Source organism: Artemia franciscana, chromosome 7 (assembly GCF_032884065.1).
Source record: "Artemia franciscana chromosome 7, ASM3288406v1, whole genome shotgun sequence".
NCBI lineage: Eukaryota > Metazoa > Arthropoda > Branchiopoda > Anostraca > Artemiidae > Artemia > Artemia franciscana.
The window spans coordinates 8188356-8215401 of NC_088869.1; the positions used below are offsets into that span (position 1 = coordinate 8188356).

Here is a 27046-nt window from a genome sequence, read left to right on the forward strand (position 1 = left end):
TAATTTGGTTAATTTAGTTTAATTAATTTAGTTAATTAATTTAATTTAATTTAGTTTAGCTTTTAATTTAATTTAAGCGTGTGTTTGAATAAATCTTTTAAGAACACACGCTTAAATAAATAAAGGTTAAATAAAGATTCTGGATAAAACTCTAAAAGACTTATAGAGCTTAAATAGTTTTAATAATTTAGTATATTTTTTTTCATCAAGTAGTTTGTGGTAACCGAAATCGTATCAATAGTAACAATAGTAACCGATATGGATCAGTAGTAACCGAAACTCTAAAAAAGTGATATTCAACTTCATACCAATAGATATATCAAAAGAATCGAATTCCTATGTTGATGTTTAATATATAAGTTTCATCAGGTTTAGTCTTACCCATCAAAAGTTACGAGCCTGAGAAAATTTGTCTTATTTTGGAAAAAAGGGGGAAACATTCCGAAAAAGTCATATAATCTTTATAAAAATTACACTGTCAGGTTCAGCGTATCAAAGAATCCTACTGTAGAGGTTTAAAGCTCCTATTCGCACAATTGTGGAATTTTGTGTTTTTGACTAGAAAAAGGATCATAGATTTGTCTTTATTTGTTTTTTTTTGTTTCTTTCCCAGGGATGATTGTATCGACACACTGGGTCTTATACTTCATGAGAGGGCTCATTTGAACGAAATTTAAAAGTTCTAGTGCCGTTTTTAAGTGACCAAAAAATTGGAGGGCCACTAGGTCCCTTTCCACGATAATTTTTTTCCAAAGTAACTGGATCAAAATTTTGAGATAACTATTTCGTTCAGCATAGTCGAAATACCTAATAACTATGTCTTTAAGGACGATTTAATCCCCCAGAGTCCCCAAAGGAAGGGCTGCAAGTTATGAACTTTGCCCATGGTTTACATATAGCATTTGTCATTGGTAAGCATTCAGGGTGAAGTTTTCCTGGTGGGGGGATTGGGTTACGTGTGAGCATCTTTCCATGGAAGAATTTTTCACGGGGGAAGATAATTTCTATGAAGGGGGTGCTGGATATCCCAACATAATTTAAAAATGATCAGAAAAAAAAAAAAATTCAACTGAGAGTAAGGAGTAACATTAAAACTTAAAACGAACAGATATTATTACGTATATGAGGGGGTTCGTCCGTTAGTCAATACCGCGCTGTTTACGCTAAAGTATTTTTAGTAATTTCAAGACAGTTGTTAATTCAAATTAAACGGCCTTTGTGATTCAGGGTTCATTCTTCAAGAATTGGAAAAAACTTCCAAATTTAGGGTCAAGAGCGAGGTATTAACAAAGGGGCCAACCCTCTTATATTACGTATATGAAGAAGTTCGCCCCGTCGTTAATGCCTCGCACTTTACGCTGAAGTTTGAATTTTGTAAAATAATTTGTTTGTGGTATTTTCCGGCCAATCTTAGCATTTAATTTTACCTTAAGCATCTTCATAACTATGATTTTATGCGAAAATAAATCGAAGATATTGTATGTGTTCGGCTTTTTGTTGTTATTAAATAAAAAAAAAGCAAAGTTTTTTTTCCAGCTGAAAGTAAGGAATATAATTAAAACTTAAAAATGAACACAAATTATTACGTATAACGTTTAAAGGTTTTCTCTTTCATTCATTTCAGTCATTTGAGAGTTGCTCACCTTTCTCATTTTCATAAAAATAGTTTCGACCTCTTTGGCCGTTTTGTTACTATGCCTTACAAAATTATGTTCCGCAAATATCACTAATTTGAGTTACATGGGAGTATCTTCCCATGGAGAAATTTTCCGTGGGGGAAGGGAATGTTCCAGGGAGGGGGAGCTGGATTTCCCGACATTATTTAAAAACAATGAGCAATTAAATAAGAACAAGTTTTTCCAACTAAAAGTAAGAAGCAACATTAAAACCTGAAACGAACAGAAAATATTATGATATGAGATGGGTTGCCTCTCCTTAGTTGCTCGCTCTTACGCTAAAGTTTCTTTTTTAACTTTAAAAGAGGCGATTATTCTAATTAAATAACCTTTGTGATTCAGGAGACATTCTTAAACAACTGAAACAAACATCAAACTTAGATTATTATACGGTTATTAATAGTTTAAAAAAAGTAAAATTAATGTGCAAATTTTGTTTTGATTATTCATGTACGGTGAGCCAAATTCAAAACCTGCATTAATTCAAAAACGTTTGGAAATGAAATAAAAAAAGACGGGTTTTTCTTAACTGAAAGTAATGAGCGACATTAAAACTTAAAACGAACAGAAATTATTCTGTATATCAAAGGTACTGTCCCCTCCTCAACACCCCGCTCTTTGCGCTAAAGTTTTTTAATGTTTTATAAAGTAGAGTTGTGAGAAAGAGTCGAAGTTTAGCATAAAGAGCGGGACGTCGAGGAGGGGACATCCCCTTTCATAAACGGAATAATTTCTTTTCGTTTAAGTTTTAATGTTGCTCCTTACTTTAAGTTAAAAAAAGCTCATTTTTTTAATACCATGTTAGATTTTTTGAAAACAACAAACTAAAAATACACAGCATTGATTAAAATATGTTTCAATAGAACATTAAGTTGAACTCAAAGAAACGTTGAGATATTAAGCTAGGGAAAAAGAATAGATCTCCTTTGGGAAAGAGATGCATTACACGATGGATCCTTAATTCATAGAAGTATACAAATTAAGTCAAGACATTAAAATTTACTCAAGATATCAAAATGAAGGTACAAGGTACAAAACAAGGTACAAAATTAAGTCAAGCTGTTTGATGCTCTACTGTAATACACATACAGGAATTTGCAATGGTGTTAAATTGGGTATAACAGTTTCACAACAAGGGTAGTAAAAGGAAAAAGAAGGTATGTAAAGAAAGTATAGATTCTATGGAACGTATAATCTGTATTTTCTTAGAAAGCCAATTTTTTGTCATCTTATAGTATTTTTGAATTTTACATTTTAACTGTATTTGGTTCCATATGATTGAACTGATCTTGAATTGAATTAAATAAAAAAAACATTTTTTTTTACCTGAAAGTAAGGAGCGACATTAAAAATTAAAACGAACAGAAATTACTTCGTATATGAAAGGGCTGCTTCCTCATCAACGCCCCGCTCTTTACGCTAAAGCTTGACTCTTTCTCTCAACTCTGCTTTTGAAAACAGTAAAAAACTTTATAAGGTTATAAGGTTTTTCGACTACGCTGAATAAAATGGCTATCTCAGAATTTTGATCCGTTGACTTTGGGAAAACAATTAGCGTGGGAGGGGGCCTAGGTGCCCTCCAATTTTTTTGGTCACTTAAAAAGGGCACTAGAAATTTTCATTTCAGTTAGAATGAGCCCTCTCGCAAGATTATAGGACCACTGGGTCGAGACGATCAACCCTGGGAAAAAACAAAAAAACAAACAAACAAACAAGCAAATAAACACGCATCCGTGATCTGCCTTCTGGCAAAAAATACAAAATTCCACACATTTTTGCAGATAGGAGCTTGAAACTTCTACAACAGGATTCTCTGATACGCTGAATCTGATGGTGTGATTTTCGTTAAGATTCTATGACTTGGGATGTTTTCCCCTATTTTCTAAAAAAAAAAACGCAAATTTTCTCAGGCTGGTTACTTTTGATGGGTAAGACTAAACTTGATCAAACTTATATATTTAAAATCAGCATTAAAATGAGATTCTTTTGATGTAGCTATTGGTATCAAAATTCCATTTTTTAGAGTTTTGGTTACTATTGAGCCGGGTCGCTCCTTACTACAGTTCTTTACCACGAACTGTTTGATTAAATTTTGAATTTGACATTTTTTCGAAATGATCCTTTGGAAACCATCATTTTTCCTATAATTTTTAGGAGATCATCCTGCACTTTAATGTACACACATGATTCTGGTGTAAAAATAGATTTAATATTTCCACAACAGTGGTGGTAAAAGAGAAATAAAACTAAAAATTCTATAGAATCAATAATATATTATTTTATATTATCTTCTAATTTTTTTTGAAATCATCCCTTTGAATTTTTTTAAATTCTAAATTTAAATTTGAATTGATCTGAATTTTAGTCGAATTTCCTTTGAATTTGAATTTTGAATTTAATCCTGTATTTGCAAATTTTAAGAAATCATCCTTTGAAAACCATGCTTTTCCTAATAATACTTTTCCCTCCAATTTAATCAAACAGTTCGTGGTAACGAACTGTAGTAAGGAGCGACCCGGCTCAATAGTAACCAAAACTCTAAAAAATGGAATTTTGATACCAATAGCTACATCAAAAGAATCGCATTTTAATGCTGGTTTTAAATATATAAGTTTCATCAAGTTTAGTCTTACCCATCAAAAGTTACGAGCCTGAGAAAATTTGCGTTATTTTAGAAAATAGGGGGAAACGCCCCCTAAAAGTCATAGAATCTTAACGAAAATCACACCATCAGATTCAGCGTATCAGAGAACCCTACTGTAGAAGTTTCGAGCTCCTATCTACAAAAATGTGGAATTTTGCATTTTTTGCCAGAAGGCAGATCACGGATGCGTGTTTATTTGTTTTTTTGTTTTTTTTCCCCAGGGGTGATCGTATCGACCCAGTTGTCCTAGAATGTTGCAAGAGGGCTCATTCTAACGGAAATGAAAAGTTCTAGTGCCCTTTTTAAGTGACCAAAAAAATTGGAGGGCACCTAGGCCCCCTCCCACGCTAATTATTTTCCCAAAGTCAACGAATCAAAATTCTGAGATAGCCATTTTATTCAGCGTAGTCGAAAAACCTTATAACTATGTCTTTGGGGACGACTTACTCCCCCACAGTCCCCGTGGGAGGGGCAACAAGTTACAAACTTTGACCTGTGCTTACATATAGTAATGGTTATTGGGAAGTATACAGGCGTTTTCAGGAGGATTTTTTTGGTTTGGGGGAGGGGTTGAGAAGAGGGGGATATGCTGGGGGAACTTTCCTTCGAGAATTTGTAATGGGAGAAGAAAATTTCCATGAAGGGAGAGCAGGATTTACTAGTATTATTTAAAAAAAAAACAATTGAAAAATAAAAGTGAAAAAGCTTTTTCAGCTGGAAGTAAGGAACAGCAATAAAACTTAAAACAAACAGAAATTATTACCCATATGAGGGGCTCACCTCCTTCAAATACCTCGCTCTTTACGCTAAAGTATTTTCAGTAATTTCAACTACTTATTCTATGGCTTTTGTGATTCAGGGGGTCATTCTTAATGAATTGGGATAAAATTTAAGCTTTAGTGTAAAGAGCGAGGTACTGACGATGGGGCGAATCCCATCATATATGTAATAAAAACATGAGAATACAAAAGTTCTTTACGTAAGCTAATTTATAAGTTACGTAAATCTTTTACCAATAAAAAGATTCGTAAAAAATTAAAGGTTCTAGTTGCCTTTTTAATTAACCAAAAAATCGGGGGGCAACTAGGCTTCGTCCCCCGCTCTTTTTTTCTCAAAATCATTCGATCAAAGTTATGAGAAAGCCATTGAGCCAAAAAAAAAAATATGCAAATTTCGTTTTGATTATTCCTCTGCGGAGAGCCAAAATCAAAACATGCATTGATTCAAAAACGTTCAGAAATTAAATAAAAAAAACAAGTTTTTTCCACTGAAAGTAAGGAGTGACATCAAAACTTAAAACGCACAGAAATTACTTCGTATATGAAAGAGGCTGCTTCCTCATAAACGCCCCGCTCTTTACGCTAAAGTTTTTTACTGTTTTAGAAAGAAGAATTGAGAGAAAGAGTCAAACCTTAGCGTAAAGAGCGGGGCGTTGATGAGGAAGCAGCCTCTTTCATATACGAAGTAATTTCTGTGCGTTTTAAGTTTTGATGTCACTCCTTACTTTCAGTGGAAAAAACTTGTTTTTTTTTATTTAATACGCACACAGGGCGTGCAATGGTGTAAAAATGGGCCTATGAGTTTCACAATAATGGCGATAAAAGAAAAAAGAATCTATAATTCTATAGAATCTAGAATTTTTAGGAAATCATCCTTTTTTTCTCGGCCTATAGCCGAATTTCAACAAGAACCGTCCATTTTCCCTTAATAGTAGGCTATTCAACAATTAATAAAATATTTTACCGTTTAGAATTACAGTTATTTCCAAATAAGCTCCTTAGAAGACATTTCGATCAACTCAACTTTTTGGGTTATCAATTATTTCGAATTTTCTTCTAGAATTTTCATAAGTATTCACAAAAAGGCTCTCATTTGTGTCTTTTTCTAATAGGAGATATTCTGATTAAAGTGATCCCAAACAAAATTTTTTATTAATTATCTATTAGTAGAATACCCTTAAGTAAAGAATAATTTTTATTACATATGCTGCTCTCATTAGAATTGAGATAAACTTTTACGTCTTTATAAATAGCTCTTGGTGAAAAATATTTTGGCTGCGACATTGTAACAGAAGGATGTGAGTCATCTCAGTTTGGTTGCTGTGAAGACCAAATGACAACTGCCAGTGGTCCCAATGGGTATGGCTGTCCTGAACACTGTGCTACAACTGAATGGGGTTGCTGCGATGACGACAGACATGCTGCTCAAGGTCCAGCTAAAGAGGGCTGCTGCGTTCATACTGAATTTGGTTGTTGTCCTGATAACATTCAACCGGCCCAAGGTGCTAACCTTGAAGGTAAACCGTTTAAATTGGTGTTGTTTTGTAATTTATATAGTCGTTCTTTGAATCTTGTGTATGCAATACGGGTGAATATGTTTTGGAATGAAGGCGAAATGTATTTGTTATGATTGCGCGAGATCTGTGGAAATGAAGCTGTAAATATTTGAAATTTTGGAAGATAGATCTCACTAGACTGACGTAAAATATATATTTTCCCTAAAACGAGCGATTTTGTGACGAGCCAACAGCTGTTAATTGGACCAAAATGACAGATCAAAAAGCTTTCTCAATCTACAAAGTAGTACCTCTTCTAAAGAATTATTATATTATTATTATTATATTGTTATATTATATTATACTACATTATTATTAATATATATATATATATATTACATTATATTATATTATTATATTTTTATACGTTATATTGTTATTATTATATTGTTAAATTATTATATTATTATATTGTTATAATATAATATTGTTAATATATTATTATACGATTCTATTATATTATTATTAAAGAATTATTATTATTCTATTCATTATATTATTATACTTATTATGGAAGACTCTGTGTTTTAGGGGGGGATAAAATTAACTGACAATTAAGAGCTATTTATGAAATTATTATAATTATTTTTGCTACATAAACGTAGACAAAATTACTATAAATAATGTTTGATTGATAATTGATTTTAAATATTGAAATATTTATGATATTTCTTTTCTCCCCTTCATTCATTGGTGATATCTGTAAAATTGGTAGATGTCTTTTTCTGGAACTCTCTTCTTTTCAAATGAAATGTTTCCTCAATTAAATGAGACAAAGTTTCAAGAAGATGTCACGACAGTTGTACAAGTTGCTTAATTGATTAAACCAGGTTATTTCTAGATACAATATCTACATTTCCAGCATCGACCTGACGTCATCTTTTAATATTGTAGTAGATTAAAGCTTTTTTTGGAGGCTAATTAATGTGTTTGTTCCAGGAGTTATCTCTTTTTTTTGCTTTTCGTTTTCATTTATTAGGATTGTCTGTAACACAAGTATTTTGTGTAGTGATTGATGAAAATGAATGCTTGTAGCTCTTAGACACATTGTGTAATCATGATACAGTTTATTAATTAGGGTTGGGAGAGGGGTAAATTCATCTGATCTTTTGGAGGGCGATTTATATAGGCGGGTGTGTAGGCCTTGACTGGATGCTTACCAGATTTGATTAAAATTATTATGTTGTGTTATTGAAGTCTTTTTCATATGATTATGATTGCTCATTTCAGAAATTATTCCTTTTTTATTTTATATTTTATTCACTTTACATTTAATCAAAGGGCAGAGTCTATTTACAGAATGTTCGATGCATTTTGTTTTAATCCATTTAGAATTTTGTTTATTTGCATTAGCAGATTTTTTATTACGATTTTTTTTTTGATTGGAATTAATTTTTCTTTATTTAAAGTAAGAAGCCACCTGAAAGCCGATCTATTTCAAAAATTAAATTAAAAAGGCAAGTTTTTTAACCGAAAGTAAGGAGCGACATAAAAACTTAAAACGAAGAAAAATTATTCAGTGTATGAAAGTGGCTGTCCCCTCCTCAATGTCCCACTCTTTACGCTAAAGTCTTTTATTGTTTTAAAAGTTAGAGTTGTGAGTAAGAAATCAAACTTTAACGTAAAGAGTGGGGCGTTGAGGAGGGGACAACTCTTTTCATATACTGAATAATTTCTCTTCGTTTAAAATTTTAATGTCGCTCCTTACTTTCAGTTAAAAAGAACTTGTTCTTTTTATATTTAATTTCTAAATGTTTTTGAATTAATGCAGGTTTTGATTTTGGCTAGCCGTACGTGAATAATTGAACGAAGTTTGGATATTCATTTTTTTTTTATAAATGGCTTTCTCAAAGTTTTGATTGGACGATTTCGAGAGATGGGCGGGGAGGAGGCCTAGTTGCCCTCCAATTATTTTGTTACTTAAAAAGGCCACTTGAACTTTTTTATTTTATTTGCGAAATTTTTTATTAGTAATAAATATACATAACTTACAAATTAACTTACGTAACGAACTTCTACATTCGTATCTTTTTATTACTTATATGAGGTGGTTCGCCCCTTAATAATTTGCCCTCCAATTATTTTGTTACTTAAAAAGGCCACTAAAACTTTTAATTTTATTTAAGAAAGTTTTTATTAGTAATAAATATGCTTAACTTACAAATCAACTTACGTAACGAACTTCTAAATTCGTATCTTTTCATTACGTATATGTGGTCGTTCGCCCCTTCGTCAATACCTCACTCTTTAAACCAAAGTTTGATTTTTGTTCCAATTCTTTAAGAATGACCCTCGAATCCCAAGGACCGTTTAATTAAAATAAACAGCTCTTTTGAAATTACTAAAAAAATACTCGAGCGTAAAGAGCGAGGTATTGAGGAGGGGACAAACCCCCTCATATACGTAATAATCTCTGTTCGCTTTAAGTTTTGATTTTTACTCCTTACTTTGAGTTGAAAAAACCTGTTTTTTCATTTAATTTCTCATTATTTTTTTTAAGTAGCCCCAAAAAATCCATTGCCCCTTTCATGGAAGTTCTCTTCCCCCATGATAAATTCCTCCGTGGAAAGATCCTCTCACGTAACCCCCTACCCCGACACCCCTGCTACCAGAAAAAAAACCCCTGAAAACGTCAGTATACTTCCCGATAACCAATACAATATGTAAACAATGGGCAAAGTTCATAACTTGTAGCCCTTCCCCTGGGGACTTCGGGGGATTAAGTCGTCCTCAAAGACATAGTTATTAGATTTTTCGACTATACTGAATAAAAAGTCCATCTCAAAATTTTGATCTAGTTTCTTTGGGAAAAAATTGAACGTGGGAGGGGGAATAGTTGCCCTCCAATGTTTTAGTCACTTGAAAAGGGCACTAGAATCTTTAATCTCCGCTAAAATGAGCCCTCTCACGCCAGTCTAGGACAACTGGGTCGATACGGTCATCCCTAAAAAAAACAATAAAAAAAAACAAACAAACAAATAGACATGCATCCGTAATCTACTTCTGGCAATTCCACATTATTGCAGATAGGAGCTTGAAACCTCTATAGTAGGGTTCTCTGAGACGTTGAATCTGATGGTGTAGTTTTCATTAAAATTTTGTGAATTTTACGGGGTGTTGTCCCCTCTTTTCGAAAATAAGGCAAATATTCTCAGGCTCTAAAAGCCCCAAAATTTTAAGAGTTTCAGTTACTATTGAGCCGGGTTGCCCCTTACTACAGTTCGTTACCATGAACTCTTTCATACAAATTTATTGCATCACGTGGTATTAGTAAATAAATATATTTCCTAGTTTAGGAGGTAACCATTTTCTTAAATTTGCAGGGGATGTCTTCCCCGGTAATCTTAGGAGTGATTTTTCTTTACCTATCCTCCCCTTTTGCATGACCTACGGTTTTAACTCTGCCGTGAAGGATGGAGGATCAAAATATATTTTTAAACCTAGGGAGGGGGTCAATTTTGTTTTCTTACCTTTTCTCAATGAAAATGCCAAAAAAGGGTGATTTTCTGCAAATTTTCTTAAATTTGCAGGGGAGGTCTCCCCCCGTAATCTCAGGAGTGATTTTTCTTTACCTATCCTCCCCTTTTGCATGACCTACGGTTTTAACTCTGCTGTGAAGGAGGAAAGATCAAAATTTATTTTTTAAACCTAGGGAGGGGGTCAATTTTGTTTTCTTACCTTTTCTCAATGAAAATGCCAAAAAAAGGTGATTTTCCCATGAAAACACCAGAAAATTTATTTTTAGAATTATAGAAGGGGGAGGGGGAACAAATGAAAGCATTAAAATATACGACAAAATAAGATCATAATTATTAATATACATTTTATCATCGTGTTTTCCTAAGAAATTGGTCAAACCACAAAAAAAAATAAAAAACATTTCTAGCGACTGGTTTCTTGTAAAGGCACAAAAACGGGCACTGAAGCAACTCAGTTTTGGGGGATAGTTCCTCCGATTCCCTTTTCTGCCGGCTTAACACAACTAAGTACAAATAGTCCAAGGATAATTTTTTTTCTGGTAGTCTGGTGTAGTCGCAATAATCAACTTCTCCGTTGTAACTAAAGTGTAAAAATAATTACAGCAAAACAAGAATTATTATCTATGTGCATTTTAATATCCGTACGTACCCAACAAAAACAAAACCTCAAAGAAAATCTATACATATATCTATACATATATCTTTATGGTTTTAGGATGTGGCTGTGAATATACACAATTTGGATGTTGTCCAGATAAGCAGACTGCAGCTCGTGGGCCAGAGAATGAAGGCTGTGGATGTCATACTACTGTTCATGGCTGCTGTCCTGATAATTATACACCTGCAGCTGGACCTAATTACAGTGGTTGTCCCTGCAATACGTTTGAGTTTGGTTGTTGTAGTGATGGTATCCGACCGGCTAAGGTATGTGAAGCGAGACAAACGAAGAGAGACAAGAGGGAAGTTTGCAAACTTTAGCTCTTAACCGCTAAACTTTGACTCTTTCTCTCAACTCCACTTTTTAAAACAGTAAAGAAACTTTAGCGTCAAGAGCGGGGCGTTCTGGAGGGAACAGCCCCTTTTCTATACGGAGTAATTTTTGTTCGTTTTAAGTTTTAATTTCACTCCTTACTTTCAGTTGAAAAAACTCGTTTTTTTATTTAATTTCAATTAAAGGCAGCTAGTTCAAGTTTGAAGTTGTCGAAGTTCTGTAAAGAAGTTGTATTGTCACAATGCTAGTGCTATAAAATAAGGAATCTAATTTAAACTTGTTTTCCAAGAATAAAAAACATGAATAAATCTCTTTTCTCTAAAAATTCTCTTTGTAAAACATTTCAAATTTCTCAAAAATAATAGTTGAAAAATTTGCTCTTAATTATTGTTGAAGAAGTTTTGGTTTAAAATGCATAATTAAGCTCATGGAGAAAGTTTCTTATTGGAGGATGCTTAGCTTTACCTATGGAGTTTTACGTTTTCAAAACTTATTCATCATATATATATATATATATATATATATATATATATATATATATATATATATATATATATATATATATATATATATATATATATATATATATATATATATATATATATATATATATGTATATACATATATAAATATATATATATATATATATATATATATATATATATGTATATATATATATAAATATATATATATAAATATATATATATATATAAATATATATATATATATATATATATATATATATATATATATATATATATATATATATATATATATATATATATATATATATATATATATATATATTAGGGGTGATACCTGACACGGGGATGCCATGGATATTCTGTGGTAGCCACAACACTTGGCTGGGTAGAGAATTTAATGTGGCGAAACCCTATGGACAAGTGTATTCTCCCGATGAGCCCTTGTGTTGGGTTGTTGCCTCTGAATTATTTGTCTTTATTGTTTCTATTGTTTGGTAAATGACGACTTATACTTATTGATGACATGACTGCCTGTCCATGGATTATTCTTTATGGTTGATTGTGTATGGCTATGCTGTTTGACCTATGTGATTGTATGGATGAGTAGGGTTAAGGCCTTATTCAAGTGCTGGTCTATATTAATCACTAATTTAGGAAAACAGTCTTCCTTTTCTCCTTCTGTCTCTCTTTTTTTTTATATGTGTTTGTGCTGTTGCATTGGTGATTTCTCTTTTCATGATATATATATATATATATATATATATATATATATATATATATATATATATATATATATATATAAAATACCCCCGTGGAAAATACCCCGCAATAAAATACCCCCTCCCAGAAAAAAAAGCAATATTTTCAGTTTAATACACACATTTTGATATTTGTTCCTTATAATCTTAATACTTCTTTATTTATTAAAGTAAAAAAGTGAAAACATTTAATACGTATTTTGTTTTCAGTAAAGTGCAAATTATGTTTTGGTCTTGATAAGGTGTGGGGGTTGTAAGCCCTACTCATGCTAATTTTTGCTCGTTTTTAGTTTGAATCGGTTATTTATTGTAGTTTCTGTTCGTTTTAGGTTTAATTCATTTATTGATGATGATTTGTGGTAGTTTTTCGCTTGTAAAATTATTTGAATTTATTTCTACTCATTTTTGGATTAATGAGGCTCTTTTTTATTCTCTGGCAAAGTTATTTTGTGGAAACAATTTCTAAGTTAATTTCTGTTCATTTTTCATTGACATAGTCTTTTTCGTAGAAAAAAATATTTAAGATCTTTTTTTTTCTATTAGACTTCATTATTTTTACTTTGAAGATTATTTGACTTTATTTCTGCTCATTTTTGGTTTAATGAGGCTCTTTCCCTTTCTTTAAAAACTTGTTCCGTATGTTTCCCATTAGCAAAAACTATCCGTAAGTAATTAATTAAAAAGAATAAATAAGATTTTCAACTGAAAGTAAGGAGCAAGATCAAACCTTAAAACGAACAAAAATTATTATGTGTGTGAAAGGGGTTGCCTCCTTCTCGAGACCTCGCTATTTACGCTAATAAAGAATTATGCTAAAGAGTCAAACATTTAGTGTAAAGAGTAAGGTCTTGGAAAGAGGCAACTGCTTTCATATACGCAATAATTTCTGCTCTTCTTAAGTTTTGATGTTCCACTCCTTACTTTCAGTTGAAAAAACTTATTTTTTCAAATTTAGTTTCTGATCGTTTTAAAATAATACCGGGAAATCCAGCTCTTTCTTTATGAAAAATTTCGGTACTTGTGTATTATACGCCACTCACTCAAGTTTACGATATTTAAAACTTGAGAACAAACCCTTTTCTTCGTTAGTTTTTTCGTTACTTTAGAAACAAATTTGGGCTCTGTATTTGCACATTAGGGGAGAGGGTGGAGTATAGCAGGTCTGCATGCAAATGTGTTAGATACAATTATTCTGCATATTATGAAGTAAGAATTGTTTCTGACTTCAAACTGTCAAAATACTTTACCCTCCCCCCTCATGCGTAAATATATAGCCCAAATTATATATTTCCCATCTACTCTGTCACTTGTCTTTGTCTTGTCTCACGCTAAACTGAAAGAAACTAACGAAGGAACCGGTTTGTTCTCGAGTTTTACGCAGCGTAAACTTCAGTCAGTGAGAAGGAGGCAACTTCTCCCTATGGGAAATAAAAACAAAACTCAAATAAAATTATCAGATTTGGAAAACCTTATTTCCCACTGGGTGGTATTTTCCATGGGGTATTTATAGAAGGGGGGGCGCATTTGTCGCGGTGTATTTTTTGCGGGGGCGGGTATTTTCTGAGGGGGTGTATGATCCTGGGGGATTTTCCGTGGGGAATATTTCCGCGACGGAGGGGTTTTTTTCCGCGAAGGTTATTTTCCAGTGGTGGGTATTTTCCGAGGTATATTTTCCGGGAGGGGGAAACGCCCGAAAACCACGTGTACGTTCCTGATCAGTGTATTCAGGAAGAAAATTGTGTGTATCTTTCTTGGCCAATCATGTAAAAAATGGGTGATAAATGCGAACAAACTAAGCGTAAACGTTTACTGAGCAACAGCAACCGACATTTATCATTTATAATTCAAATTACCATTTCCCGGCAATTTAATTGAAATTTATTTGGCGAAGTTTAACGCTGTTATTTAGTCAAGTGATAATTGCAACAATGTCAAGTCAAGGCTATAAATTCAAGAGCAAAGCTGTCAGCTGTAAAGAAGTTTTATTGCCGGGAGCTAGCGCTGCAAAATAAGAAATTTAATTATTTTTTCAAAACTAACTAGAAAATTTTGTATGACCAAACCTTTTTTCTCTTAATGTTTCCCTTTGGGCAACATTTCCAAATTTCCCTGAAATAATACGTAAAAGTTTCTATTCTTGATTAATGCTGGTGAAGTTTTGGTTTGGAACACACAATAAAACCCTTGGATAAAGTTGCTAGCCGGAAGTAACAGATTTTTTCATAAGAAGTTCCACATTTTCAAAACTTCTTCAGCAGGGACTCAAGCTTGTGTGTTGAGAAAAAGTATTTATAGATCATATTCATCAGTAAACGCATATTGCTCAATATATTTATTAAAATTGACATATATATATATATATATATATATATATATATATATATATATATATATATATATTTATATATATATATATATATATATATATATATATATATATATATATATATATATATATATATATATATATATATATATATATATATATATATATGCACTTACTTATTTCTTAACAATTTACTTTATATATTTTTATGAAAACGAAAGACCAGTTGGAAATTCCTTTGGAAAACCTTTTCTTTTATTAATTTCTTTTGAAAAAAAATTAATTCCCACTTTGTTTTTGACAAATAAAGTGTTATCCAATATAATTACAAATAATGTAATTACAAAAACCTCTATAATTTAAATTTTAGTAATGATAATTTGACTTTTACTTTTTTCAGCGCACAGAGCTATCTATTTTACAACCACAAAATAACCAACATCAATTTTTACGAAGACCATGGCTTTTTATAAAATTTTAAGCATTTTCAAATACAGAAGGAAATTGTTTTTTTTGTTTTTTTTTGCAAAATTGTTGGTCGCCTCCCTCTATAAGAAATCTTTTTGATATTTCCGTAATCACCACTATTGTTGGCGTCCGCCACATTCCCCCTGAAAGAATCCCTCCCCCTACCTCGGCAATTCTTCCTGAAAAGTTCTCCCCATATGTAAAATTGAGCAGCCAAATGGAAATTAAGACAAGTATTAAGAATAGAGAGATGAAGGGATTCTGGAATATTATATCTGGAATATCCAAAACACATGTAGAATACACGTTCATTACCACAGTTGATGATGACAAACTGTACTATTGGTAACAACCAAAAGTAACCAACCTCTGGAAAAAGAAATTTGATAACGGTTAATTGATCAAATTGGTTTTTATGCTAATTCTGATTATGTAAAGTTGATTAAAATTAATGTTATATATCAAACGTTACACGCCTGAGAATATTTGCTTCACTTCGAAAAATTGGTAAAACTCACCCAAAAATGCCGACCTTAATAAAAATCACATCATTAGATTTAGCAAAAAATTAGAACCCTATAGTGGAGGTTTCAAGCTACTATCTACTACTATGTGGAATTTCCCAATTTTTCTCAGAAGATACGAATGCGTGTTTATTTTTTATTTTTTGTTCTCCAAAGGTGATCGTATCGAACCGGTCGTCCTGTAAGATCGGGAGAAGGCTCGGAAACAAAAGTTCTAGAGCCCTTTTAAAGTTACCAAAAAGATCGTGCCTCGGGAAAGTGGCGTTTTCCGCCATTTGGTGGCATTAAACTACGATTTTGCTCCATGGAGGACCAAGTTGCTATCGAATAAATATTCTGAGATAGCCATTTGATTCAAAAGTATCAAAAAGATGATATATATTGAGCTTCCCTTTTGCGGAGGAAGAAATACTGCATGGTTGCGCATTCGTTCCTGAAAAGTCACGTAGTCAATACAAGCTAAGATGCTTCAGACGGAAAAACTTTCAGATGTTTGCCTTGTGGACGATACTCAGTACTTTTTTGTGAGCTCTTGAAAGCTCACAAGCTCTTGTGAGCTTGTGTGCTTCATGACAAAATAATTTGAATAATTTGAAATATAGAGTTTTGTCAATTTTAAATTTGCTTGGTTCTGACTTACAGTTTGACTCCTTGTTATTTAAAGGGCTGAACTGGTATCGTGCACTTCAATTGTCGGCAGGTGTATTACATGTTATGAGAGGGTGGACATCCCTCCCCCAATATTTTCATCCTGTTGGATAAAACATTCTAGTCGGAAAAATAGTGGTGCGAAACACTACTATTTTACTGGCTTATTTTTTTTTATTGGGCGAGTGGGCTGATGGAGACGTAAAATCAATGAAAAAAGAACAATCTCAGTCGGTGAAGAACAAAATGAATTAGTTTTAATAATAAGATCTCTTTTAACTATAAACAAAAAGGTAGTGCGATCTTGGCCATTGCTTAACCTTGAATTTCCCGTGTACAGCCATTACCAAAGGCCTCCATGACTTGTTTAAGAAGTGCTATATCAACAGGTTAAAAAAGTCTATAATTTCTTTGTAACTATTTTGGCTGATTTATGTGTTTGGTGTAAAAAAGGGATCTGTCTAGGATTCTCATCTGTCTATGTCATTAAAGTCAATAGTTCACAAAAAATGAAGAGGGGGGGATTTTTTCAATAAAAATACACAAAAAAATTCAATAAAAACACGAATAAAAGAATTTTCCAAAATCCAGTATGGGGTGGGTGCAATACACTCCCTCCCTCCACTGACACCCCCTGAATTCATCCATTGCAGAGATCACAAGTAAGCGTGTTCATACAGCAATTACCGACTGATTATAGCTAAATCAGTCGGTAAAAATAACCAGCTGGTCTGTGAAATCAACCCACCTATGTTTTGCCTACTGGCGCTTCTAATCGATACCAAACCAAGTCCACAGGAAGTAATTGCTCATGTTTCTTAGCCCCAGCTGCCATCTCACTTCCATAACAGCGCAACTGTCCTGCAGTTGCCTCTGATTTCATATTTTCAAATTATTTTCTTTAACCTTTATCCTACCCTGGTATTATAACCCAGCCTCCCAAAACAGAAAAAATAATTCAAAAAAATTAAGTGTAAAAGTGAATGCTATAGAATATTCTGCGCCACATTTTCTGCCAGTGTTTTGGAATATAGGTAGATCTTTCAGAATTCTTCTTTTCTCCATTATTTTATTTGTCATATTTTCTCTTTGGCTGCTCGATTTTGCACGGGGGTGAAATTCTCCACGGGAGAAATGGGGCAAAATTTGTACGGAGGAATTCTCGCAGGGGAGACCTCCTTAGGGAGATTTCTCCCCGTGGGGTATTCTCCACGGGGAAGTTTTCGGAATTTTCCGGGAAGAATGAGACTAGCACCACTTTTGCTCTAGGCTTTTATTCTTTTGATGAAGTGTCTGGGAGACTCAGGAGTTTTGAATAATAGCTTGTTAATTTCTTGATGGTTACGTAAATAACTTCTTATGTTTGTCCAAAAGAATTTTACTTCCATCATTGTTAGTGAGAAAAGACTTTTTTGTTATTTTCCCTTGTCTTATTTAAAGTATTACGGCCGTTTACTTTATTTCGTTTCTATATTTTCGTATTCTATTTTATCTTTAAATTTAGGGGCCAGATATGGAAGGTTGTGGGTGCAAAGAAAGTGAATTTGGATGTTGTGGGGATCAACGCACCCCAGCAACCGGCCCTAATCAAGAAAGTTGTGATTGTGCATCAAGTCGTTTTGGCTGTTGCCTCGATGGTGTCTCAGAAGCTCAAGGAGAGAACTTTGAGGAATGCAAGGAAAAGCCAATTATTCCCGGAGGTAAGTGTTCTTTGTTTTTGGTTACATCGAATTTTATTTCTAAGCTATTACTTTCTTCCAGAAAGATATAAAGCCGTAGAAACTCAAAGAAACTTTTTCGTATTTTTGAATCAAATAGTTCGTGGCAATGAACGGAATTTCGATACCAATAAGGTGTATCAAAAGAATCGACTATTTCAAATATATAAGTTTCATTAAGTTTAGTCTTACCTATCAAAGGCTACGAGCCTGAGAAGATTTGCCTGATTTTCTAAAAAAGGGGGAACACCCCACCTAAAAGTCACAAAACCTTATTGAAACTGATACCATCAGATTCAGCGTATCAGAGAACTCTACTGTAGAGTTTTTTTTTTGCCACAAGAAAGATCACGGATGCTTGTTTATTTATATATTTTTTGAAGTGTTTGGAATTAAGAACCTTAGCGTAAGGAATGGAAGGCTGAGGGTGGGGGGCAGTCCCCTTCTATATGAATAATAATATTACTTTTAAACTTTCAATGTCGCTTTTTCGCTTTAATTAAAAAAAAAAACTTAAACTTATATAAAAAAGTTCATGGTAACGAACTGTAGTAAGGAGCGACCCGGCTCAGTAGTAACTGAAACTCTAAAAAACGAAATTTTGATACCAATAGTTACATCAAAAGAATCGAATCTTAATGCCGATTTTCAATATATAAGTTTCATCAAGTTTATTTATACCCATCAAAAGTTACGAGCCTGAGAAAATTTACCTTATTTTCGAAAATAGAGGGAAACACCTCTTAAAAGTCATAAAATCTTAAAAGAAAATCACACCATCAGATTCAGCATATCAGAGAACCCTTTAGCAGAGGTTTCAAGCTCTTATCTACAAAAATATAGAATTTTGTATTTTTTGCCACAAGACAGATCACGGATGCGTTTTTATTTTGTATTTATTTTGTTTTTCCCAAGGGTGATCGTATCGACCCAGTTGTCCTGGAATGTCGCAAAAAGGCTCATTTTAATAGAAATAAAAAGTTCTACTGTCCTTTTTAAGGGACCAAAAAATTGGAGGGCACCTAGGCCCCCTCACACGCTCATTTTTCCCAAAGTCACTGGATCAAAATTCTGAGATAGCCATTCTATTCAACATAGTCGAAAAACCTAATAGCTATGTCTTTAGGGACGACATACTCCCAGACAGTCCCCATGGGAGAGGCTGCAAGTTACAAATTGTGACCAGTGTTTACACATAGTAATGGTTATTGGGAAGTGTACAGACGTTTTCAGTTTTTTTTTTGGTTGGGGGGTTGAGGGTAGGGGGTTATGTGGGGGGAAATTTACATGGAGGAATTTATCATGGGGAAGAGAATTTCTATGAAGGGGATGCAGTACTTTCTAGCATTAAAAGAAAGAACAACGAAGAAATAAATATGAAAAAGTTTTTCCAACTGAAAGTAAGGAGCAGCATTAAAACTTAAAACGAACAGAAATTATTACGCATATGAGGGGTTCACTTCCTCCTAATACCTCGCTCTTTACGCCAAAGTATTTTTTAGTAATTTCAACTATTTATTCTACGGTCATTCTCATTCATTTGTTCATTTTATTCATTTGTGATTCAGGGGTCATTCTCAAGGAATTGGGACAAAATTTAAGCTTTAGTGTAAAGAGCGAGGTATTGACTAGGGGGTGAAACCCTCATATACGTAATAAAAACATACGAATATAACACTGCCTCCTTCCACGCTCCTGTTTTTCTCAAAATCGTCCGATCAAAACTATGAGAAAGCCATTTAGCCAAAAAAAAATAAATATACAAATTTCGTTTTAATTATTCATGTGTGGAGAGCCAAAAACAAAACACGCATTAATTCAAAAACGTTCAGAAATTAATAAAAAAAATAAGCTTTTTTCACTGAAAGTAAGGAGCGGCATTAAAACCTAAAACGAACAGAAATTACTCCGTATATGAAAGGGGCTGTTCACTCCTCAACGCCTCGCTCTTTATGCTAAAGTTTTTTATTGTTTTAAAAGCAGAGTTGAGAGAAATAGTCAAACTTTAGCGTAAAGAGCGGGGTGTTGAGGAGGGAACAGATCCTTTCATATACGGAATAATTTCTGTTCGTTTTAAATTTTAATGTCGCTCCTTACTTTCAGTAAAAAAAAAACTTTTTTTATTATTTCTATTTAAATACCCTTTCCCTTATTCCTCTAAATATAAGGTGGTAACGCCTCCAACCTTAAATGTTTTCATTGAACTTCTGCGTAACAATGCTTTTAGATGCAGGGGCCTATTTCACGTGTTTGCTTTCCAAAATAAAATAAACTTTTCCAAAGTGAACCATCGTTTCTGCACTAAGAGAGGACGTTCCACTGTCTCAGCAACTATATAACACGCGTCAGCGTAAATTCATTTACTTTTCAAGGCAGTAGCTATAGCTTGGATCGGAAGGCTAAGATACTTATACCAGTGGATTCATTAGTTTCAGATCTATCAATTCACTGAGCTAAAATTATGATTCTTTATAGAATTTTTCTTAGAGACGCATCAAAACTCGCATCTCAAGTGAGAAGCGAGTTTTCTATTTTCGTATTTTTTTTCCTTTTTCATCATTATATTTTCAGTCTGAATACAAAGTGCAAATGCATTTCAAACATATAATTCGGTGAACGAATAGAGCTATATATCAGCTATAGAATTAAAGCAAATTAACATATTATGTTGAAACATTAAAATCATAGGACTATTGAAAAATAACATGTCCCAGGCGTGGAGAAAGAACGTAAACCTTGGACTAAGAGACGGACATCATTTGCAATTTTTAATCCTGTTTTGACTCATTGAAAGGCTAATATCTTGCAAATCAGATCTTACTTATTTCTGCTTAGATTATAGTTTTTTGCTTCATCGAAGTGCTAAGATATTGCCAAATAGAAACCCGTTTTTTTTAGCAGATTCTTGTGCTAAGACCTTGTATTTTTTATTAGAAAATCTGGGAACTCTGTTCTCTTACTTCTTTGGCTGTTTTTTTTTTTTTTTTTTTTTTTTTTTTTTTTTTTTTTTTTTTGTTGCAAAGATCCTTCTTCATTCTACTCTGATCTGATTAGTCGGCCTGGTATAAGGACTTTGATGAGATTTCCATGAAAGTTTCTCTTCAATGTTCTATTTGACAGCGACCTTTTTAGCGCTTTGATAAAGCAAAAACAATGATCTGAGCAGAAAGAAGTTAGATCTTAGCACTTTGACGAGTCAAAAAATAGGAATGGAACATTAAAGAAAATCTAACAACGTCCTTAGACCATTGATCAGGGCAGAATGCGGAAATATGTTTTCAAAAGGATGGTCTAAGAAATGAGAAATAAGAGCCTTAATGTTGGCTGACAGTTTCATAGACAAAGGGTCCACTGGCAAATTCTCTCAGAGAAGTAGTTATAATTCAAAGCTGTTGGAAATTTGTGGTTTGACTATAAATTTGGTCAAAAAGACAGTGAAATTGTGTAGGCAAGGTTTTCAATAAAAATCTGGTTACACCACAGGGAATTCTCAAAAAGTGCCAATTTTTAAAGATATTGCTTATGAGCTGATTTTTGGTGTTTTTCTAGCAGGTATGCTAGAGTATTTGAGGACTTCCCTTTTCTGTACTTTAAAAAGAAAATTTTGCTCTGTCTAATCGGAAAAAAATTCATACTTTCTAATAGCCTAATACAAGTTTCATTAAAACTGAATATCTCTATCTCTGGCACAAAACTACAGAAGGTAAAATGGTTTTCCTAAGATTTCTGGGAAACTAGGTATTGGTGTTTAGTTTTTTTTCAATTACTCGATCTTTTATCCAAACTCAAAAGTTTATGGTAAGATCACCCAATCTTTTCTAAATGGTTTGGCCAAACAAACTAAAGAGCTTATAAAAGACGAGATAAGGTGATTCTTTGGGGTATTTAATTCCCTTAATGATTAGCTGAGAGTTACTTATAAAAGCAGTTGTTTAATTTGATATATGAAAAAGGTGCTTAGGTGAAACAAAAGCACAATTCCGGTAACATCAAGATTTTTTATATATATATCGTATGTATATATCGATTATATATATACATATATACATATATATATATATATATATATATATATATATATATATATATATATATATATATATATATATATATATATATATATTATACAATATATATATATTATATTTATATATATTTATATATATTATATATATATTATATATATATATATATATATATATATTATATATATATATTTTATATATATATATATATATTATATATATATTATATACATATTATATATATACATATATATATATATATATATTTTATATATATATATATATTATATATATATATATATATTATAATATATATATTTTATACAATATATATATATATATTCTATATATTTTATACAATATATATAAATATATATATATATATATATATATATATATATATATATATATATATATATATATATATATATATATATATATCGATTTTTATATTTTATATATATATATATATATATATATATATATATATATATATATATATATATATATATATATATATATATATATATATATATATATTTTTATACATCTACATTAACAGTGAATGTCCTTTTTATACTAAATTTTGGTTATAGATATATGTGGTTTGGAGAAAGATCGTGGACCTTGCCGCAACTTCACTGTGAAATGGTTTTTTGATACCGAGTATGGTGGATGCTCTAGATTCTGGTACGGAGGCTGTGAGGGTAATGGAAACAGATTCATGTCACAGGACGAGTGTAAATCTACTTGTGTCGAACCAGAATTCCCAAGTATGGTTCTACTCTTTCTTTTATTTCATTTCTGTATTTTATTTTAAACGGCTCTTGATTGAGTCACTTCTAGGTTTGCCTTTTTACTCTTTTGTCCTTGTAATGTGTAGATGTTGTGATGGATATTATTTTTATTAGTTTTAACATTGGTAATGTCTATATAGTCTTATTTAGGGTATTGTCAATATCTACTATACCCTTTGTTGATCACAATTTATCTATAATAAAAAAAATTAAACGTTTAACAAATAAATTCTGCTACGTCTAAGACTTTCAAACTGGGTGAAACGATATATTAAAAAGTGTGAGAAGCTAGGGACGTCAATTACGTGAAAGTAAAGGGATTGAGGGTAAAATGTATCTTTCGAAATCTAAGGGGGTGTTTTTTGTTGTTTTTTTTTTATTTTTTTTATTTTTTTTTATTTTTTTTTTCATTGAACATACCAAAAAAGGTATATTTCACAGGAGGTAAGAAAATATAGGAAGGTGATGGCCTCCAATTGCCCCCTCCACCAAAATTTCCTACCTTTGTGAAACCATGCTATAGCTTATTTTAAGGTCTAACTTGTCTGTTATTAGACAAAGATCAACTCGCTACACTTTCAAAATTGCTGTTCATTAAGAGTTTACACCATTCCTACGTATTTGAATAATAATTAATGTTCAATTGTTTATAAGAATCGTATTTGGTGAAATAAGAATTTAAAATAGCTGGAATGGGGAGGATGAGAAAGTGGCTGAGTTCCACAACTCTAGCGAAACAGATTCATCAGTTATGGTAGAAAAATGAACACCAGTGGCTGAAGAACATGAGTTATCCAATAAATTATCAATTATCGTGAGAACGTTTTCAATCCCAGTATACTATAATATTATCTTATTCTGCTTTCAGGTGCATGTAATTTACCAAAGGTGCGAGGTCCATGCGAGGGCTCTTACCCCTCATGGCACTACGAACCATCGCTAGGAGTTTGTAAGCCATTTATATATGGTTGCTGTCTTGGTAATAACAACAGGTTTGAATCCCAGCAAGCCTGTGAATCAAAATGCGTTACAATTCAGAAGCTTGGTAAGCTTTTTTACATTTATTACTTTTAATATATAATTATTGATTATAATTATTACAATGTAATTTATCATATTAATAAGATTGTTAAGTATGATTATGATTATTAGATATACACTAACGCCTAAATATAATTATTGTAATATTAATTTCGAAAAACTTTTTCTACAAAAGAAGTTTTTCAAAGAAAAGTGAAGAGCAACATTAAACCAAAGACGAAAAGAAATAAAGTTAACTAATATTTAAAGCGTAAAATGACCATAAATCACTATCAATATAGTAAATGAAATCCAAACAAACAGAAACTACAGTAAATACCCAAGTAATCAACAATTAACCTTATTTATTATAACCAGGTGGCTATAATAAATAACCAAATAACGTTTCTGCAACGAGCGGAAACTACCACAAAGAGGAGTAGAGCTAACGCCCCTGTCTCTTCTAAAGATTAAATAAAAAGAAAATGAGTTTTTTTTTAACTGAAAGTAAGGAGCGACATTAAAACTTAAAACAAACAGAAATTACTCTGTGTATGAAAGGGGCTGTTCCCTCCTCAACGCCCCGCTCTTTGCGCTAAAGTTTGACTCTTTCTCTCAACTCTCCTTTTTAAAACGGTAAAAACAGTCTCTCTATTCAATTGGATTTTACTCTTTGATGTGGAGCTACCAGCTGTTATTTTTTTTTTTTTTAAATATGTGAGTGACTATCAACAATTAGGTCATTTCCCATTTAGAAGACAGTTCTTTTTGTGAAAAAGAAAAGTAATCTCAGGGTAATATATGTGGCTCTTTGCCAATGGAGGTTCTAAGCCCTGGCTTGGGAAGTGGACGTAGGTGCCCCCCCCCCATTTTTTCTGAAATTTGTCATTAAATCCCTTTTATTTTATATTTTTACACTCCTATGGCATGCTTTGTCCCCCCCCCCAAACATTATGAGGCACAAAACCACTACTACTCCTTGTGTTAACATTAATTAGGTTGATCTGACATACTAGCAGTTTTAAAATACAGCACATTGTCAATTTTTCTTCTTTTCTTTAAATGTAAGGTAGTACACTTGCCATTAGTCCAAATGATTTTAATTTGGTGGTGGGGGCTGGCAGCAGTGCCACCGAAGCCTATTTACTACCTGTTAAAGGCAAGATTTGGCATGGTGCCAATGAATTTCTTCTTTAAGTGTATCCACTCACCTCCTTCTATGCCACCGTTTATCAACACGACAGGGACAAACACGTATAGGCCTGCGGGAATAATTCATGGGATCAAGCTTTTTGTGAAAACTAACTAGTAACTTGGTGTCATATTGAATATAGAATATTATCACTTTTGTTTGTAAATATTCAAAATATTCTAAAAATTTATTTTGTAAAGATGAGATGAACAATGAAAATAGACCTGCTAAATCATTTCTTTTATGTCCTACGTTTTTTTCCTTATGTCATGCTTTAAACGGTGCTTTTTGTTTTTTAGTGTATGGCCACTTGTGAAAAATCCTGGATATGCCCTATATTCAAGAGCATATCCAGGATTTTTGTTCGGGGGTATTTTTGGGGAGGAAAGGGGGGAGAAGGCACAGAGAAAGCTTTATAAAATGCATTAAAAATTGGTTTATGTGTATTTTGTTACTTTTTTACGAGACGAACAAAAATTTTGAGGTGGAGGGGTCAAACCCGGTACCCCCCCTCCTAGATGTGGACTTACCTATATGTTGTACACTATGTACAGAAGACACGGTTGGAATATATTTTGTGGAACTAGAAACAGAGACAGGACTTTTTGTGCAAAATCGAGTTGCAGATTGCTGTGATATATAATATAAAATATTGTCTCTCTATTCTTTTATGTAAATTTTACTATGAAAAGCAACTTGTTAATCTTTTATGATTATATTCCGTAATATTAATTATATACAGTATAATCATTTATATTTTAATGATTATACACGATAATTAATTTAATAATTTTTCAGATTCCTTAGTGCATTCGCGACTAACAAATTTGAACAAAATGAAGGTTTTCTATCTGCTGAAAAGTCAATATCTTCGACACGCGAATTTGTGCACGCGACAATTGTGATACATTTGCTCTCTATCTTGCATAGAATAAAGTCTGACTTTAAGTGTTCGCTTTGCATTATAAAAGGATTTTATAAAGGTGGAAATACACCTTCCCAGGGGGGGGGGGTATTCTCTATCCATCTTAAGTTTGTTTCCGACTGGCAATTAAATAAAATAACATTTTTTCTCTCAACTGAAAGTAAGGAATAACATCAAAACTTAAAACGGACGGAAATGATTAATAATATGAGGGGGCTGCCCTCTTCTCAATACCTCGCTGTTTACACCAAAGTTTTTCCGAACTTTAAAAAAAGCTTATTATACTAATTAAACGACCCTTGTGTTTCAGGAGTCGTTCTTAAAAAATCAGGACAAAAAGTCAAACTTTAGCGTAAAGAGAAAGGTATGGTGAAGGGGCCAGCCCCCCTCATATGATTAATAATTTCTGTTCGTTTTAAGTTTTGATGATGTTCCTTACTTTCAGCTAAGCAAATTGTTTTTTATTTAATTTCTGATCGTTATTAAATAATGCCGGGAGATCTGGCTCTCCCTTTATGGAAAATGTCTTCTCCCCACGGACAATCCCTCCATGAAAAATAATTCCCACGTAAAATCCCCACTCCCGCGAGAAAAATTCATCCCAGACAATCCCATTCTAGCTGAAAATTCCCCCCGAAAAGTTTTTGCGGACGGTTACAGGTGAAAAATTTTTCTTGTTACACTTTCATTTGGAAAAGACTTTCATCTGAAAAGATTTTCTTAAAATCATTCGGGGAATCCCCTCCTCCGTGGAGAAGTTTTCTCGAAAATACCCCACTCCTAGTAAAAAGTTGCTCCCACAGGAAATTCCCTCCGGGGAATTTATTCCGTGGAAAACTCCCCATGGCGAATTCCTCCCGTGAAAAATCCCCCTCCTACGGAAAGATACTCTAGACAACTCCAACCCGGTAACATTTTTCCCCAGACGATTCCCCTTAACATCTCCACATATGAATTTGAGTCAGCAAAAAAAGTGAAACTAATAAAAAGAAATTCCTATAGCAATTCTGGGAGATTCCACCGGTGTAAAAATTC

General features: G+C 32.6%; 1 protein-coding gene across 1 annotated transcript in view; it reads left to right on the forward strand.

Moving 5' to 3' along the window:
• LOC136028800 (papilin-like) overlaps positions 1–27046 on the forward strand; it is a 387506-nt gene that overhangs the window by 212728 nt on the left and 147732 nt on the right. The window contains exons 24-28 of the mRNA XM_065706703.1: positions 6353–6616; positions 10850–11058; positions 17839–18034; positions 22674–22850; positions 23743–23919. Coding sequence (XP_065562775.1) covers positions 6353–6616; positions 10850–11058; positions 17839–18034; positions 22674–22850; positions 23743–23919 — 1023 coding nt within the window. The remainder of the gene's footprint in view (positions 1–6352; positions 6617–10849; positions 11059–17838; positions 18035–22673; positions 22851–23742; positions 23920–27046) is intronic.